At 38.3% G+C, this 16084-nt stretch overlaps 3 protein-coding genes across 3 annotated transcripts; 2 read left to right on the top strand and 1 right to left on the bottom strand.

Moving 5' to 3' along the window:
• Positions 1 to 95: 95 nt before the first annotated feature.
• On the top strand, positions 96 to 2756 carry LOC131981409 (trace amine-associated receptor 1-like). Its single transcript, XM_059345682.1, has one exon. It carries the CDS (start codon positions 971 to 973, stop codon positions 2057 to 2059), a length of 1089 nt encoding a protein of 362 aa, XP_059201665.1. The 5' UTR covers positions 96 to 970; the 3' UTR covers positions 2060 to 2756.
• Positions 2757 to 2862: 106 nt separating this feature from the next.
• LOC131981830 (NACHT, LRR and PYD domains-containing protein 1 homolog) lies at positions 2863 to 10239 on the bottom strand. Its single transcript, XM_059346319.1, has 11 exons — positions 9731 to 10239; positions 7882 to 8137; positions 7613 to 7691; positions 7195 to 7289; positions 6814 to 7028; positions 6480 to 6730; positions 6254 to 6382; positions 4942 to 5071; positions 4795 to 4833; positions 4418 to 4702; positions 2863 to 4207 (listed from the first exon to the last, which is right to left on the bottom strand). The coding sequence occupies exons 1-10, from the start codon at positions 9981 to 9983 to the stop codon at positions 4422 to 4424; spliced, it is 1728 nt and encodes a 575-aa protein (XP_059202302.1). The 5' UTR covers positions 9984 to 10239; the 3' UTR covers positions 2863 to 4207; positions 4418 to 4421.
• Positions 10240 to 12008: 1769 nt separating this feature from the next.
• LOC131982157 (gastrotropin-like) lies at positions 12009 to 13119 on the top strand. The gene is made up of 4 exons (XM_059346741.1): positions 12009 to 12075; positions 12158 to 12318; positions 12438 to 12527; positions 12674 to 13119. The coding sequence occupies exons 1-4, from the start codon at positions 12009 to 12011 to the stop codon at positions 12731 to 12733; spliced, it is 378 nt and encodes a 125-aa protein (XP_059202724.1). The 3' UTR covers positions 12734 to 13119.
• Positions 13120 to 16084: the final 2965 nt, after the last annotated feature.

Genomic DNA, 16084 nt, shown 5'->3' with positions numbered 1-16084 from the left:
TGGAATATCAATATTAGAAATGTGATCGATACGTGAATAAACATAGAACGTTGCTGAAATGCTGCTTGGAGGCAAAGTCTCTCTCTGTAACTCTGCTTTCTCGATCACCATCATGTATTTGATCTTAAGACGACATTAACGGACGAGCCCCTAATAACCAGCTTGTGGGATACAACAAAGGTTAGAAATGCACGCCAAGTTCAGCAATTAAAGTGAAATTTAATAAATTACATTTTTGTGTTGTAAGTATGATAGAGTAATCCCTTCAAGTAATCTAGTTTTAAGACGACTGCATTCAGATTAGCACTTTAAACTGTAGCTCTCCTTGAATAGTTTGTCATATTTTGTATTTCAAATACCTAAGTTACTTCCTTTACTCCCTAACCATGTGACACGCTGGCATCTGCCAAAGATCTGCAAACACTCACACACAATACACAGACTCTTGGGCCATAATGATGTTATATCAATCTGATGATAAAAGAGCAGCAATGGATGTTTGTTTTAAACGGTGATGTGTCCTGAGTGAAGGGAAGGGCACAGTTTGAATGACTGAGGTAAAGAGCAAACATCAGGCAGTTATTTAGAGGAACAGAGATAAATAGGAAGGTTTATTGCTAGACAGAGACCTTAAATCACAGCTCAGCTATAGGGCATCTAACTGTATATACCTGCCTGTTCACTCTCCTAATGGCCCATTGACTCCTGGTACAGTACATGCCAGTTAATCATTTACCCCTGATGGGCTTTGTTTTGACAATGGATCAATACTGGACATATGCACACACACATACGAATGAAAGAGTCGGTTAGACACGACAGGACACGCATCTCTTTTTGCTGAAGGTTTATATGAACCAGTGAGACATCAGGTGCGTTCATAATAGTAAGTTGGAATGGACTCTTCAGATATTCAGAGCTTCAGGACCCCCGTGGATTGATACTGAGTGGCTGATGTTCTCGCTGCATCATGATTTCCATTCCCGGGACTAACACCTCAGATAACCACAGCCTGACTACTGACGGAAGTGATTCTGCTTTATTTCACAGCACCACTGTTAAAGTCTCTGTCCTGTTCCTGCTCCTACCCATCCCCATCTTTGCCATCATGGGAAATCTTGTCATCATGGCTGCAGTGGCTCGTTTCCAAAGCCTCCAGACGCGCACCAATGCTTTTGTTGTTTCCCTGGCTGTGGCGGACCTCCTGGTTGCCGTGCTGGTGATGCCTTTCAGTCTGGTGCGTTCCATCGACAGCTGGCACTTCGGCCGCTGCTTCTGCCGAGCACACTTCCTGCTGGACGTCACCTTCTGTACCTGCTCCATCTTCAATCTCAGCTGCGTGGCGTTGGACCGATACATAGCAGTGTGCGATCCACTGCATTACCCTGCCCGAATGTCTCCCAGACGTGTGGCCGGGCTGCTGCTGCTCTGCTGGGTTCTGCCTCTGGTCTTCTCCTCCTTTTGTGTCTCACTTGGCATGTACACGCAGTCGCCTCCTGCTGTAGTAAGCAGCAGCACACAGGATGCTCAGACCTGTCTGGCCATGTTTCATGTCCCCTATGCCTTTGCTTCCTCAGCTATCTCCTTCTTCATTCCCATGGGTTTCATGCTGTTTGCCTACTGGAAAATCTTTAAGGCTGCACAGAGACAAGCGAGGTGGATCCATGCAAGCGATCACCAAACTGGCCCCACCAGACGAGTCCAGGCTTATACAGAAACATATTCTCTGAAGAAGGAGAGGAAGGCTGCTAAAACTCTGGGTCTGATTATCGGGGTCTTCCTGATCTGTTGGCTTCCTTTCTTCTGTGTGAATGTGGTCCATCCTCTGAAGGGCTTCAGCGTCAGCCCCCTGGTGCTGGAGGCCTCCATGTGGCTCGGATACGCCAACTCTTCTCTCAACCCTTTCCTCTATGCCTTATTCAACAAGAACTACCGCCATGTGTTTGTAGCCATGTTAGACTGTGGGATTTTTGGCAGGCAGTTAAGAGCACGTTTGGATTCCTCAGTCTTTGGTAGGCAAGCACACACCGTCGTTAGCTTGGAGACAATTTCAAGGTGATCATTGCGTATTAGCTTGATAAAGTTTGCCAATTTCTTGTTGGGGAAGAGTTTAATCTTATGTTTTGCCATAACCAATCTGTCCCACTAAGGAGCAGTGGTGCAGCAGATACAGATATCTCTAGACTTTTAGTCTCGATTGTGGGTTAAACTAAAAAAAAAAAACTATATTTCCTACAATGCAATTTGAAAGTAGCTTTCAGAAGATGTTTCCATCCTGGTAAATTCACGTCTTTGAAACTCAACACCACGTTTGTCATGTGGGTTTTATGTTATAAGTGTGTATTTAAAAGAGCACAGATAATCCTTGTGACATTGCCAGGGTACTTTTTTCAGTCTTTGGAAAGCTCCCGCCAGAATCACAGATGATTTTAAACAGCTGTTTCACAGGCTGAGTAGTGCTATTATAGGATATAGTGCTATTCGATCAATCAAGCTGCCTAGTGATACAGGAAGATGGTCTTATTCTTCAATTTGAAGTGTGGAAAATGTTGTCCCTCAGACGCTTAGCGAGAGGAATTTATTTCAGGTATGGCACATAGAAAGTCAATGGAAAAATTCAAAGACTGGAAACCTGCCGACAAGCTTGAATTGATGCAAAGAAGCATAGAAGCTCACTCTTTAAACATGAACAATAACCCCTTCTTTTTCTCTTTAGCTTGTAAGTAGGGATCACATTAATATGAGAAACAACATGGATCACCTTCTCCTTCATATTTTTCCACAGGTTATAAAGACTGTCCCATTAGTGGCTTTTTTTCCCTTCTTTTTTTAAATCTGTTTTTTCACCCTCATTTTAAAAAAATTTCAAATTTCGACCCCTTTCTTGAATGAGTTGAGGAATTTCATTTAACTTTCTGTCTGTGTTTAGTTTTTTTTGCAAATCAAACAGAAACTCAATATATTTGTGTTCATTCTGTAGCATTAACCTGTGTACTGTTTTATGAGATAATGTAACAACATTAAGTTAAAATGTCTGGAATATCAGGGTTCTACCAGAGGATATTAAAAGATATTATCAAGCACAACAATTTAATAAAAAATAATTTATTTAAATCTGATTACAAAATCATGTTTATGCAAACAAAGGTAATTAAAGCAAGCAATAGTGCAGATATGTAAGGGGTGGAAATAATGATATTTGAAGAAATCTTGCAGATTTTATAAACAAAAACAAACAAAATAAATACATTCATTAGATTCCTATTGGAAGGTTTTTTTTGTGGTATCGTCTACATTTAGACATCCAGTTCTTCATATTCTCCTGATTTGTAGCTCTTTAGCTGCTTAATACTCCATGCTGATGACATCATGATGGAGTCTCCTTTTTCATGTATGTGGTCCTGGAGACTCCCACTGCAGCAGCAACTAAACCAGATGGGCTTTTTAACACTTTTCCAGGTTTTTATATGTTTTATTCTATTAGAAGTAGGTGAGGGAAGGGGCCACCGGCCTGATTTGGCGTTGTGGTTGGTGACGGCGTCTAGTCTTTATTGTGCCAGTTAATAATTTTTCACGGTAGAGCTGTTGTGTTTTGCAAACAGGAGCAGCTGCAAACTGTGGGTAAGTCAAGTGACCTCTTTCACATTGTTTTATGGATTAATAATAAAAATAAAAAAATAAAAAATAAATAAAATAAATGAGACAACAAATTCATTAGACCACCTGTCATAAAAACAAGAAAACAAATATTTTAGAAATCTTTCAAACGCTTGTTTAAAACTAAAATGTTATTGTTATTTATCTGGCAACAAACTGAATGCACCTTTTTATAGCAAGATTTAAGCTGGCACATTGAAGAAGTCAGAAATTAATCAAGCAGAACATTCAACCACTAAAACTAATTTTTCTGTTCAGGAATTCAAGTAAATAACTATAATTTGACATCTTAAACAAGAAATAATAATGTGCTTGACTATATTTACAGATTTTTTAGTAAAACAGTAAATTTGAAGGTTCATGGATAACAATAATTATATTTTAGCATTAAAAATATAATTTCTGTTAAAGAGCTTCTACATACTGCTGTATTAACCATTACAGAAACATTAAAAAAAACGGTAACTACTAATGATGTTGATAAAGGACAGCTGTGGCATAAACTAGGGGCAACTTCTTTGTTCATTTCCTCTCCTGCTCTGCTTGAACACTGCAGGAACAACAAAATACAAATAACAGATTACTATTCAAAATTATATTTAACTTTTCACTTAACCTCAAACATTTGACGTCAAACAAAAAGGTAGTAAAGATCCCTCTAGCTTGGGCACTTTTCAGGGACTAATAGACTGAGATCTAGATAAGATGAAGGTCTCCCTAGTTCATTAATGTTGGTTAACTCTGCGGAGACAGACCTTACCTGGCTAAACAGGGAGGCCACAGGACAGCCCCAGCTCAGCACAGAGTGTAGGGTCTCTGCTCTGAAGGTGAGTAAAAAGCTTCCTGCTGGCTTCGCGTCCTTTCTTCTTCACCACGTCGACGACGCAGCGCACCCTGTCTGCACAGGTGTTGTTCTCGTCAAGTATCGAGTCTTTCTCCTCGTCATTTAAGACTTGATCCTTTAAAAGGTCATCCAGCAGCTGATTAATCACTTCTCTTGAAACTCTCTTCACAAGTTGAGATCTCACTTTGGTAAGCTCCTCTTCTAGAAGTATTAAGCAGGAAAAAATTCATGATCTGCTGTATTATGACATTTCATGTTTGTTTTATTTAAATCGTCATCGTTTAGTGTCTTACCATACTTCCCCTGAAAATCTCCAGTGTATTTATAATCATCTGAAATAAAATGAGAAAACAAAATAAGTATATTTGATTGATTAACTGGTTTATGTATTGCATGACAGTATTTCTATATAACGTAAATACACTATCATAATACCTGACCTTGTCGAATTACAGAGGTCCATACTGGTACAGATCCGTGTCCGAGTGTGAGCAAGAACTGCTTGTCTGGATTTTCAATGAACACTTCGAAGAAGTTTGGGTCACAGCCGTCATATCTGAGCTTTAAATTCTGAGAGGGAAATACATAAAAAGCAAAAAGGAGTTAAGACTTTACACTGAGTTTAAGATGTTTAAATTCTTTCAAATGATCATTACATACCACACAATATTTCAAATAATATAAAACAATATTTCAGGTAAGAAATGTGTTAATATTGTAAATTTTAAATCAACTATATTTGAAGCCCAAGGGATATACAGGAGCTGTAAGACAAAATGCAATTACTGGACATGGCATTTCAAAGGACTAGTTAGATATTTTGCAGATCTGTCCAGTAAGTCAGAAGACAGCTAGCTTAGCTTAGCATGAACACTGGAAGCAGGGGGAAACAGCTAGCATAGCTCTGTTGATCCTTATTTTCATCAATATGTGCAAGCAAGTTGTAGTTTTACACAAGGTTATATGGTGGACTATTAGTCAGAGAGAGCCAGGCAAATTGTTTCCCAGTTTATGTTCAGCTGAGATAACATTATCCTGGCGGTAGCTTTGATTTACTCTATATAACTTTTTTTTAGACCACAGTTCACTCATACCCCTTTTTGACCAAAGCAGTTTCAGGGCCGGTTCGGAGCCGGAGCTAGAACTGGTTTGCAGTTGGTTCAACTCGCGAACCAGCTCTGAACCTGTTTGCTTTTCCACAGAGGGGTACATCATTACATCACACTGCTAAGGTCTGTGTAAGTCTCCGCCTTCTCTGCAAGTATAAACAACGGCAGACTACATGTCTCTACAACACATCAGTGCTGTTCATTCTGATCACTACAGATGCCGAATACATTGTTATTAACACTGAATGTAAGATGTTAATGTTGGGCTTTGTTGTATGCTAATGCTAGCCCACTAACATTAGCACGCTAGCAATCACCGGTTAACATTAGCTAGTGATCGCCCGCTAACATTAGCAAGCTAGCTCACCCCTATCAATCACATTGCAGTTAACAAAATGAATGATACACATTTTAGTTTGTCTCTTTTAAGTTGGCCTTGTTGGTCAGATAGCCCCGCCCCCAGCCCCTGAAGTAAGCAGTTCAAGACCAGCACAGACATGGAGCCACTGTGGAACCAGTTTTACTGGCCAGAAGCCAGCTCTTTAGGGGGGAAAACCAAAGAAAAGTTTGCAATTGGGCACCAGCCAGGAACCGGCTCTGGTCAAAAAGCCCCATCAGTAGCTGAATGACAGTTGAAACATACTTCAGGGTAAATTTCTGCGGCGTCCACGTCGGCTGAGAGGACGAAGCGATCACGCATCTTCAGGGACTTCTGTGGGTATGGCTTTGGGATCATTTTGCTTCCACTGGGTAACTCAATATTTTTTATTGTCTGTGGGGGGAAAAGACATTGTTGGAACAAAGATGCTTAAATGTTACAGTAGCCAACATTGTTCTGAAGTATAAATCAACATGATGACAGCAATAACCTGTTGTAGAGCAGGATCTCGAGGGATCAGGTAGACGTGTAGAGTGAGGAACGATTTGTTGGTCTTGTATATTAACACTTTACAGTTAATTTTCACTGGAAAGCCGGCTCTCATCAAGACTCCTCTGGGAGAGAAAATTGGCTGAGACAGCTTGACATGTGATGGAGTGACCTCAGACACTTGTTCCACATAGTCACCACAGGTATCTATGTGTAGGACTCTAATCTGGTCTAAAATCCCAGGGCTGTCTTCTGCACAAAAGACAAAAGTGCATCAAGGTTTTTACAGACAAACTATCAAACAACACAGCTTTTGTTATATGGTGTTTGCTTACCTGTGCAGATCCAGTGTGGCAGATAAGCTTCATCAAACTTTCCACTATCGACTGTGATGTTTATTAGGGGACCTCCGGGGTTGTACTGCATGGTTTCCATTCTTCCTATGTGCTCCTCCCAGGAGCCAAAGTGGTACCTGAAGCTCACCTTCTTCTTACAAACCCAGCGAAAGCCAGAGACACTGCATTCAAAGTGACCTGCTTCGGACTGGAGGCTAATTTGTAAAAGGGAAAACAAATTCTTGTAAGTTTGTTAGTAAAAATGAATTTCAGACCAACAGAAACATTGCTAAATTTGCTGTAAAATGTAACATTACCACAATAAATGTATTGGTATTATTAAAACACAGAAAAACATCTTAATTTTCCTTGATTTTTTACCTGTAAATTGGAGCATCCTCCACATCCACATTCACTTCAGGCTCCACTTTAATCCAGTAAGCCTCAGGGGATCTTTGACTACTTTTAAAAGGCCACTTGGTAACAGAATCAACAAGATTAATTTACAATAGATTCAGTGTGTATCTTTAACAGGAGTAAAGTTAGTGTTTTTGTAGCCAGAGATGAAAGAGTATTTAAGGATTTTACATATTTCTTCAAAAAACAAGCTGGATTTTGTCAGATTACCTGTTGGAATATTAAAGCTTGAGCTGTAAACTTTTTTTAATAATCATGTTTTAAATATTGTCTCTGTGTAATCATGAAACCACAAGTCTCAAGAATAAAAGAGGATCAGATGAGAGGCACCGAATACCCAATAATCAATGAGGATCCTTCAGACAACTAATGATTTACTCACAGCCATTAATTCATCATCAAAATGCATCAAAAACATGCTCTGGTATCCATGTCTGCTAGCACTCCCCTGACGTTCAATTCTGAAAAGGTAAAATAACAACTGTTTACTCATTGTCTTTCCAGTCTGTTTTGTTTGTCAAGTTTTGTTGATTAATTTACTAATTTTTAGTATTTAAATAAGTATCAAGGTAGACATGGCAGTGCAACACATTTTTACACATCGGCGTGAGTGCAATCCTGTATATATATTGACAACAAAGCTGAACAAACCTTGGACCTTGCTCATGTTCCGCCACCGCCGGCAACATATCTTTTTCCTCAAGGATGCTGCAGAAGATGTCTTTGTCTTCATCACATTTCAGAAAACCAAGGAGCTGCCTCATCTTGTCCTTCGAGGTCAGGAGAGCGCTGATCTCATCATAATTGTCCTGGTCAATAACCCCTCTGGAAAGGAGCTCGTCCAAAATTGGTTCAACATGTCTCACTCTGTAGATCAGCACTTTTCTGTAATCATCCACATAGTGACCTAAAGAAAAAACACTCTTTGGTGATAAACTGGATCATTAAAAAAACAAAAAACAAAAAACAAAAAAATATTCCTTTCCATATTCAAATTGTATCTGATGGACATTGGTCACATATTACACTAGGTCATTTTGTCTGTTAAATGTTTTATCATGTTCGAGCACTTTACAAAGCACAGGGACACAAGAAGAGACACTGAAAATAAACAACACCAATATGTCTCTGACACAGTGATTTGAGGGGTCCAGAGGCCCTTCAAGTGCTGATTTTGATACCAGTAATACTTTGAACAATAAGTTCTACTTTTAAGTTTTACTTTCAAACTGTGGATTTCTAATGTTGGAATGATAAAACAGCATCTATAAACATACGCCTAATGTAAAATTTAAAAATAGTGCAAGTCATTTTCCACAATTGTTCATCAATACAATGGAGTCTAAAAAAACAAAGAACTTACTCATGGTGCATATGGTCATATCCATGGACAACTCTACATGTCTTACCCAGATACAGTTACTTCTGAGTCCTGACTTTCTAAAGTTGTACTTTAATTTGAGACAGTTAGTACTCACACTAACTCTGGTATAACATGTCAGTAAGAGAGTCAACAGAAATCAGGAGCCCTGAAAAATCAATGGGTGCCTTCATTTCTAGGCTATTGACATTGATAAAAAAAATATTGTATTTTTTTTTTTTTATTTAATTATTGTTATTCTGTCTCTTTGTCTGTCTCTTTGTCTGTCTCTGTGCGTGACGCAGGTCACTATCGGGTCACTATCAAATACACGTGTAATTCACTGTGTGTGCCCTCTCTCTATGCATTAATATATTAATCATGTAAGATGCTTGTGATACAATGATAATGTGCTAATATTGTTTTAAAACTATGATTACTTTAAATACATGTATCCCAACTGTTTAAACTTAGTAAGATTCTATAATCCCAAAAATATATTGTGTTTCATATTTTATAGTTTGTGTGGACATTGCAACATCTGTGTCTCCAAGGCATATCTCTGTAAGACATAACAAGGCAGGAGGTTTTGTTGAATGTTTTGGGGAACAGGCCAGGTCAAGGACACAGTGTGCTGAGGAGAGGAGGTAACTATCTTCTCTGCCCGGTGACCTGACGTGTCCCGATATTGATTAAAACTGACAAATCAGCGGATCAAGAAGGCGGCACTTCCTGGAAGAAATCTACCTTCATGTCTTAGTAAACCATTGTCAGGATAAAAAAAGGGTTCGAGGGACAGAAGGGGGGTCAGACCTCATGAACTGATCCGCCTTAATCATGTAAATCAGGGAAGTGAGTTTTGAACCCAGGGATCTCTGTAAAATGCACATTTCTTGACGTATTGTGATAAAATACTGAGAACTTGTACGTCTCCTGCTCATCATTCCCCATCAAACGATCTGCACAGAGAAATAGGTGAGGATTTTCTGTTGGTGTCAGATAATTCAATTTTAAGGGTTTCCTCAATGCATTTCTCTAACAACATATATCTAGTGTTTTTGTTTATGATGGCCACATACAGTAGCCATCATAGGCTAACTGTTGTCATACTGCCTCAGAGGGTAAGTGTGAACACTTTACTTTTTGTTTTGCGTGCCTTGTAGTCGGATTCAGTCTGCTTCAGCATTTCTTCAGTCATTTTCAGAGCACCATCCTCGGTGAAGGTTGTAACCAGGATGTCTGCCAACTTTCTGCGGTCGCTTATCCCAGATCTCAAAACATCCCGCGACACTTTTCGGTCCAGCAGCAGCCTCAGGTAGAAACTTCTGAACTCTCTCTCACTCAGCTTCGACAGCCGGTCTGCTAAATAGTCTTTTGCGAGTGTGGAGGCCATTTATCACAAATATAAACGTCTCGGGCTACAGTTGTACTTGTCGAAAGCTATTTTCCACCCACACAGACTTGAATAACGAAACCGGAAGACACTCATGGTGCCTTCAAATGCTGTAGGAAATATCATAACGATTTTCCCGTCATGTTTATTTGTTTTAGTTAGCCAGGCTATTATACGGTATGTGTTCATGACTGAGGTGTTTGGAACATCATTCATCAAGCACTAAGAGGACAGACTGTTCATTGCACTCTGTGTTAGAGAAACTTAGGCTAATAAACTGAGGAAGATAAAGGGGGTCAGAAGGTGAATGCAGGAGCTGATAAGCACAGCAGCTCATACTTGAATAAGAGAGAAATAGAGAGCTGGCTCTCCTGAAAAAGTCCAAATCTTAATTTAGCTGCACTATGTCGTTTCATCCTGAGAGCCCTTTCAGGCACATGGTCTTCCTAGGTATTTGTCCCTTCCACTTGAACATTTTATTTTACATTAATGGATCAGCCACGGCCCAGTGCAAGGTGAAAGACCTAGGAGCACCCGATAATGTAATAACTTCTGAAAAAATTAACAGTGACTTTAAATGTAATAAAATCTGCACTTCACCTGATCGCAAATGTAAAACCCAATAATGTGATCAAAAGCCCTGAGGAAATAAATCACCAGAGGTGTACAAAGTACCAAGAAATAATACTTAACTTAAACAGTGGTTTAACCATCATTCATGGAGGTGCAACTGAGTAAAAGCCCAAAATGTTCTACTTTCAAATCCACTCTGGTTTAATAGATCCTAGCACAACGACCAATCAGCATGGCTATGGGCAGGTTAATTTCCCCCTGATAGGGATTTAATTTAAATAGATCATAATAATGAACCACTTGCCATCTGTTGTAAATTTCAAATTCTACATAAAGCCTATTAACACACATGAAATCAGTGTCAAATGTTTCTGTTTTTCAGTAGACTAACATGACAATAAAAGTTAAATCTACTTTTTCAAGAAAAAAGCATTATTTTTTGTATTAACACATTAGTCTTGGTTGGTTAAAAAAAAAAAAAAAGACCCACCTGAAAGGTAAAACATTATCTGTAAAAATGTTCTTACAATATAAGTCAGAACATTTTATTATATTAATAATCTAGTTTTTAGGTTATTAATTTGTTTCACGTTTCCGATCAGGTTGTTAAGTGCTATTTTTTTCCCATTTTTGAGAAAATTGTAAAATTATCAGGTGCTACAGACCTTCCAGTCTACAAGTGTAAGGAAATACATTTTTGAATAAAAAATTACGTTTCTACGTCTTCTATGTATATAATTATTCAACTGAATAAATATTATATGATTTATTTTTTTTAATTACAGCAGCCTTAACAGCCCTGTGAAATTGTAGTTTTTCCTTTTTCCCTCTGACATTTCACAGATTTAGCAACTAAACAATTAATTAAGAAGAAGAATAACCAACAATAAAATGTAATCAGTTGCAACACTGACAGCTCATTATTCAACCACATACCAATATTTTATCTCATTGTTCTGTTCACTGTGAGCAAGGTGGTGGAGGTTTATTTGTTATTTGAGTTGTTTTTGGTCTTGTTCTTGAATCCTCAAATGCCTTAACTAAGTGCTAACTTCGTCTCCCTCTAAGCTGAAATCACGTGTGACCTCTATTTAAAGGTTGTTGATAGCACGTACAAAGTCATACTGTATTTTATGTTGTAAGCCTTTTACTTGCTACATGCTCAAACTTGCAGAGTGCTGGAAAAACCGGGGGCACAGGCAGGAAACCGTTTGCATTCTTGCAAAGTTACAACATCGTAGTATTGAACAGTCAAAATGTCTTTGATAAACACAGCTGACATTTATCACACAAGTGTGGGGCTGACACATGCTGAGGTAGATATGAGAGGAGAGGAAGGGGCAGGTATAGCAGCAGTTCAAAAAGAACAGAAAGAATCTGTAGCAAGCCACTCCTTTTTTTTTATTTGTCTCATAAACTCCTTCCTCACCTCGTCTCCTCTCTTTCATCGTCATGGCTTTCGCTGGGAAGTATGAGCTGGAGAGTCAAGACAACTATGAGGAGTTTCTGGAAGTAATAGGTATTGGGATTTTTTTTTATAAACACATAAGTCATAAATGGGTATATGTGAATCTTTGTTCATTCAAACGTCTGTATTTCAGGGCTTCTCAATGCCAAGACGGACCACAAAGTGGTAACTGAGGTGGTTCAGGATGGGAACGACTTCACCTGGACACAAACCATTCCCAACTGGAAATGGTCCAATAAGTTCACTGTTGGTCAGGAATGTGAGCTGGTGACGATGACGGGCGCCACATTCACGGTGAGTTTATAAATGAGCATAAAGATTTATCATTTAGGTGCAAGTCTACCACATATTCACAACTTTCATGTAATTGAGCTCACTGGATTTTGCCCTTTGTGACCTTTTGTGACCTTTAGGCTCCTGTCACTATGGAAGGCGGGAAGATTTTGATACAGTTTCCTCAGTACCGCCTCGTAGCAGAGATCATTGACGATAAGCTAGTGATGGTAAGAGAAGTCCCCTTCACATGTGCTACAGCATGAAGCTGCATGACCCCGTAATACTCACTGAGACAAATTCTCTCAGATCGTTTCAAAAATCTGAATAGAGGTTTCATCGTCTCCTAATCGTTTCTGTGTTCTCTGTCCTCTAGAATTGCACAACTACAGGAGAGAAGGGTGTGACTTTCAAAAGGATCAGCAAGAGGATCTAAATCTGCGAGACTCAACATGCTCCAATGGAAACAAGCCTGCACGCTGGAGGTAAAACATCCTGAAAACGCTCCGATTACTGAAGCAAGAGGAATAAAGTAGTGAGACGAAAGTGGAACATCTCTGGACTTCACAGCACTGTATGTTGTTGTTTTACCTTCAGATAAAACTGAATAGAAGCAATGAAACTATGTACTGTATTTCTCCAAGGATTAATGATTTACTTGTACTGGTGTCCATGTCTGACACAATATAAATTGATGATTAAATATAGCATGTTTTGCCAAGCAATAATGATTTTTGTTTTCTCACACTTTTTTAACACCACTGATGTTAATGGTCTCTGACATTCTGAAAACATATAGTACACATATTGTATTCAGTGTGAGCTTCCTGTGTGTGAGGAGCTTCCCAAACCCTGCAGCACTGTGGTCCCAGGAGGCCATCATTATATCATCAACAGAGCGACAATAAAGATACATAAAGCTTGTGTCTTGTGTCATTATCATTATGATACTTGTTTTTCTTTTTCCTTATTGTATTTAATCGTCACTTGAACTCAACCAAGCTCTCTTTAAGTTTGTATCTGGTCATACTCAGAATCTTCCTCTGTTTCCTTCTTCTTGTTGCTGCCACGTCTTGTTCTTTCAGATGCAAATTAACTAAATTAAAGTGAATCACTCAGTACAAATGAGAACGCTTCAGGCTCAGGAGCCGAGCAGGGTCGGGCCTCGACTCGGCTCAGGTGGTAGAATACAGTTTCATAAATATTTGGTTAATGTGACCTGTGCCTCAGGAGGTGTCTGGAGTCATGAATGCTCACTGGTGCAGTGCTGCACCTCAAGATGCAGGAAAAGTTTACTCAACTTCTTGGAGTATTTGTTGAGGTTTGTTGTGTTGTTGTACTGAACTGCCTGGCTCCAGACCACTGAATCGGCAAAAATAGTTCTGTGCGATTTGAAGACACAAAATTATATGAAGTGAAATAAAATGACAGTTCAGAAACCCACATAGGACCAAAGTACTTAGTAGATAAAAATGTTGATTTAAGCTTAATTAATATCTATATTTCTCAATTGTTTGAAATCAGAGATGAAACAGAAATGATACAAAGAAAAACATCAAATATTTTTAGTTCACACTAGATACCTTTCACAACTGTTTTTCTTCTTTTAGAAATAAAGTTTTGAATTCTACAGTTTGCATAAGTCTACATCCACAAAAACTTCATCATTAAAATCTTTCTGTCAAATAGAAAATCCTAAACACCGATTGTATCTCTTCTCCTCTGACCCAACAAAGAGGAAATCCTCTGTTCTGTTGTCACAAATATATACAGCTGCCAATACTGACACAAAAGAGTGTCCCAATCAACTATATTCACAAATGTTACAAGTAAATTTAAGTTTGAGCATGTTAAAACTCAAAGCAAATGTAAGATTAAAAATGATTAAGGATTAAGTGCACTCAAAGAGTTTGGAACATTGTTAAGAAAAGGATTGGAGCCCCCCTGGAGATTTCAAGAGCAATGAAAATGTCAAAGGTCTAGTGAACTTTGAACCAAACAAACTGGACGTTGGGTTTAAAGAATGGGGGGAAAGGGGCTTACAATGATACACCAGATCTTTGAAGGGGAAATCCTGCGGTCTTTTAAACAACTGCAAGATAGATTTGATCTGAAAAGTACTTACCCACTCCTTTGTTCATAAATATTATAAAATAAAAGAAAGGTACTAAGATTGTTTCACAAATTTACAAATGTTTAAATTTGTGGATGTCGGGGAGCACTCTTGATATAAAAGGGAAATGGGAGTTAGAAATGAATGTTGTTATTGAAGATATATGCTGGGAAGATGTATGTGAAGAGGGACATAAAATAACCAGTAGCCCAATGTGGAAAGAATTTGATTGGAAATTAAAGGATAAAACAAATTTGTGCTGGAGGGACTGTCAACAGATAGATGACCACACACACATATTTTGGGACTGTCCAAAGTTAAAAAGAATTATTGGGAAGGGATTCAGAAATAATTATTTTCTATATTAAACATTGATTTACCTCTGACCCCACAATTTTATATCATAGGGGAAAAAGGAAGCTGTATCTATTACATGTCCTATTATTAATAGCTAGGAAGATGATAACTGTCTTGTGGTTAAAACCACTCCCTCCTACTATACCCCAGTGGCAGGAGAGTGAAAAAGGTATATGTGATGGAGAAGAAGATAACGGCTCACCTTCATCTTAGGATGGACATTTTCACAACAAGATGGGGCCCTGTAAGCAAATACTTAAATCTACCAATGTGAAACGTTGTCAAACTATGCTACCACAGAACTGTCCAAGTGTATGTGTGATGTAGAAGTAAATCAGAAACAGACCATTGAGCCTAAGTTGTTTGCCAAACTGTAATTTGGCAAAGACATAATGGGTGGGCCATGGGTATTTGTAATGCCATTATTAACACTTATATAAGCTTATAATCACACAATAATGTTAACAAGCATCTTGTAAAGACTTATAAGGGCCTTATTACTTGTTAATTAATGGTTATTACAAGGACCTTAATATAAAGCGTTACCGAAAAATCTGATGTAAACTAAAAGATGTGTAAATACATATGAACACCAATAAATACTTGGTTCAAAAGAGAAGTTTGAGCATGTTTGACGTAGATTCTGCTCCTGTGGAGAACGCCACACAAAAAAACTGCACTTCTCCATTATTGCCACTAAGAGGCGCCCTCGTTCCTCAATAAAACACCAGAGGCCTCAATACAGCAACCTCTATTAATCTTCTTCAAGGCATTAAGACAATGAGGTTGTACTTTTTTGCAAAAGTAATATAAAATGTTCTTGGAGTATATCTAGATTCAGAAAGCTGTCATTTATATTGACTGTGGTAATAATAATATCAAATTATTCTGTTTATTCATCTATTATGGCAGAATTGTCAACATTGTAAAAGGAATACCTCCAGGGCCAATGCTCACTCTGTGGTCATTTGATTAATCACTTTTTTTTAATGAATTTACAGCATATGAGGACAACAAAAAGACAGAGGAGAAGACTGCAGACTAACTCTAGTAGAACAAAGAACTCTTACACACTGTCTTCTACACTTGCATTAGATTGCATATAGATAACTATTCAAAGTTATAATTTGATCAAGGTATCTATATTAAAATGTTGTCCCCAATTTCTCTATATGAAGACAAAATAATAATAATTAAAGTCCCCTCAGACCAATTTTAAGGTATTTAAAGTCTATAACAATTCATAATTTATTTAAAATTGTTTTACCACATAAAAAAATGTGTTTTGTTTTTTTAATCTGGATCAGGTTGACTAGT

The sequence above is a fragment of the Centropristis striata genome, chromosome 12 (assembly GCF_030273125.1).
Source record: "Centropristis striata isolate RG_2023a ecotype Rhode Island chromosome 12, C.striata_1.0, whole genome shotgun sequence".
NCBI classification, from domain to species: Eukaryota; Metazoa; Chordata; class Actinopteri; order Perciformes; family Serranidae; genus Centropristis; species Centropristis striata.
This window is presented reverse-complemented; position numbering and strand designations above follow the sequence as displayed.

Coding starts and splice junctions, on each gene's coding strand:
- LOC131981830 (XM_059346319.1), bottom strand. CDS start 9,983: ATGGCCTCCACACTCGCAAAAGACTATTTAGCAGACCGGCTGTCGAAG. Junction 5,072..6,253: donor CCGCAGAAATTTACCCTGAA/GTATGTTTCAAC, acceptor TTTCCCTCTCAG/AATTTAAAGCTCAGATATGA. Junction 4,834..4,941: donor GACCTCTGTAATTCGACAAG/GTCAGGTATTAT, acceptor ATTTTATTTCAG/ATGATTATAAATACACTGGA.
- LOC131982157 (XM_059346741.1), top strand. CDS start 12,009: ATGGCTTTCGCTGGGAAGTATGAGCTGGAGAGTCAAGACAACTATGAG. Junction 12,319..12,437: donor TGACGGGCGCCACATTCACG/GTGAGTTTATAA, acceptor TGTGACCTTTAG/GCTCCTGTCACTATGGAAGG. Junction 12,528..12,673: donor TTGACGATAAGCTAGTGATG/GTAAGAGAAGTC, acceptor TCTGTCCTCTAG/AATTGCACAACTACAGGAGA.
- LOC131981409 (XM_059345682.1), top strand. CDS start 971: ATGATTTCCATTCCCGGGACTAACACCTCAGATAACCACAGCCTGACT.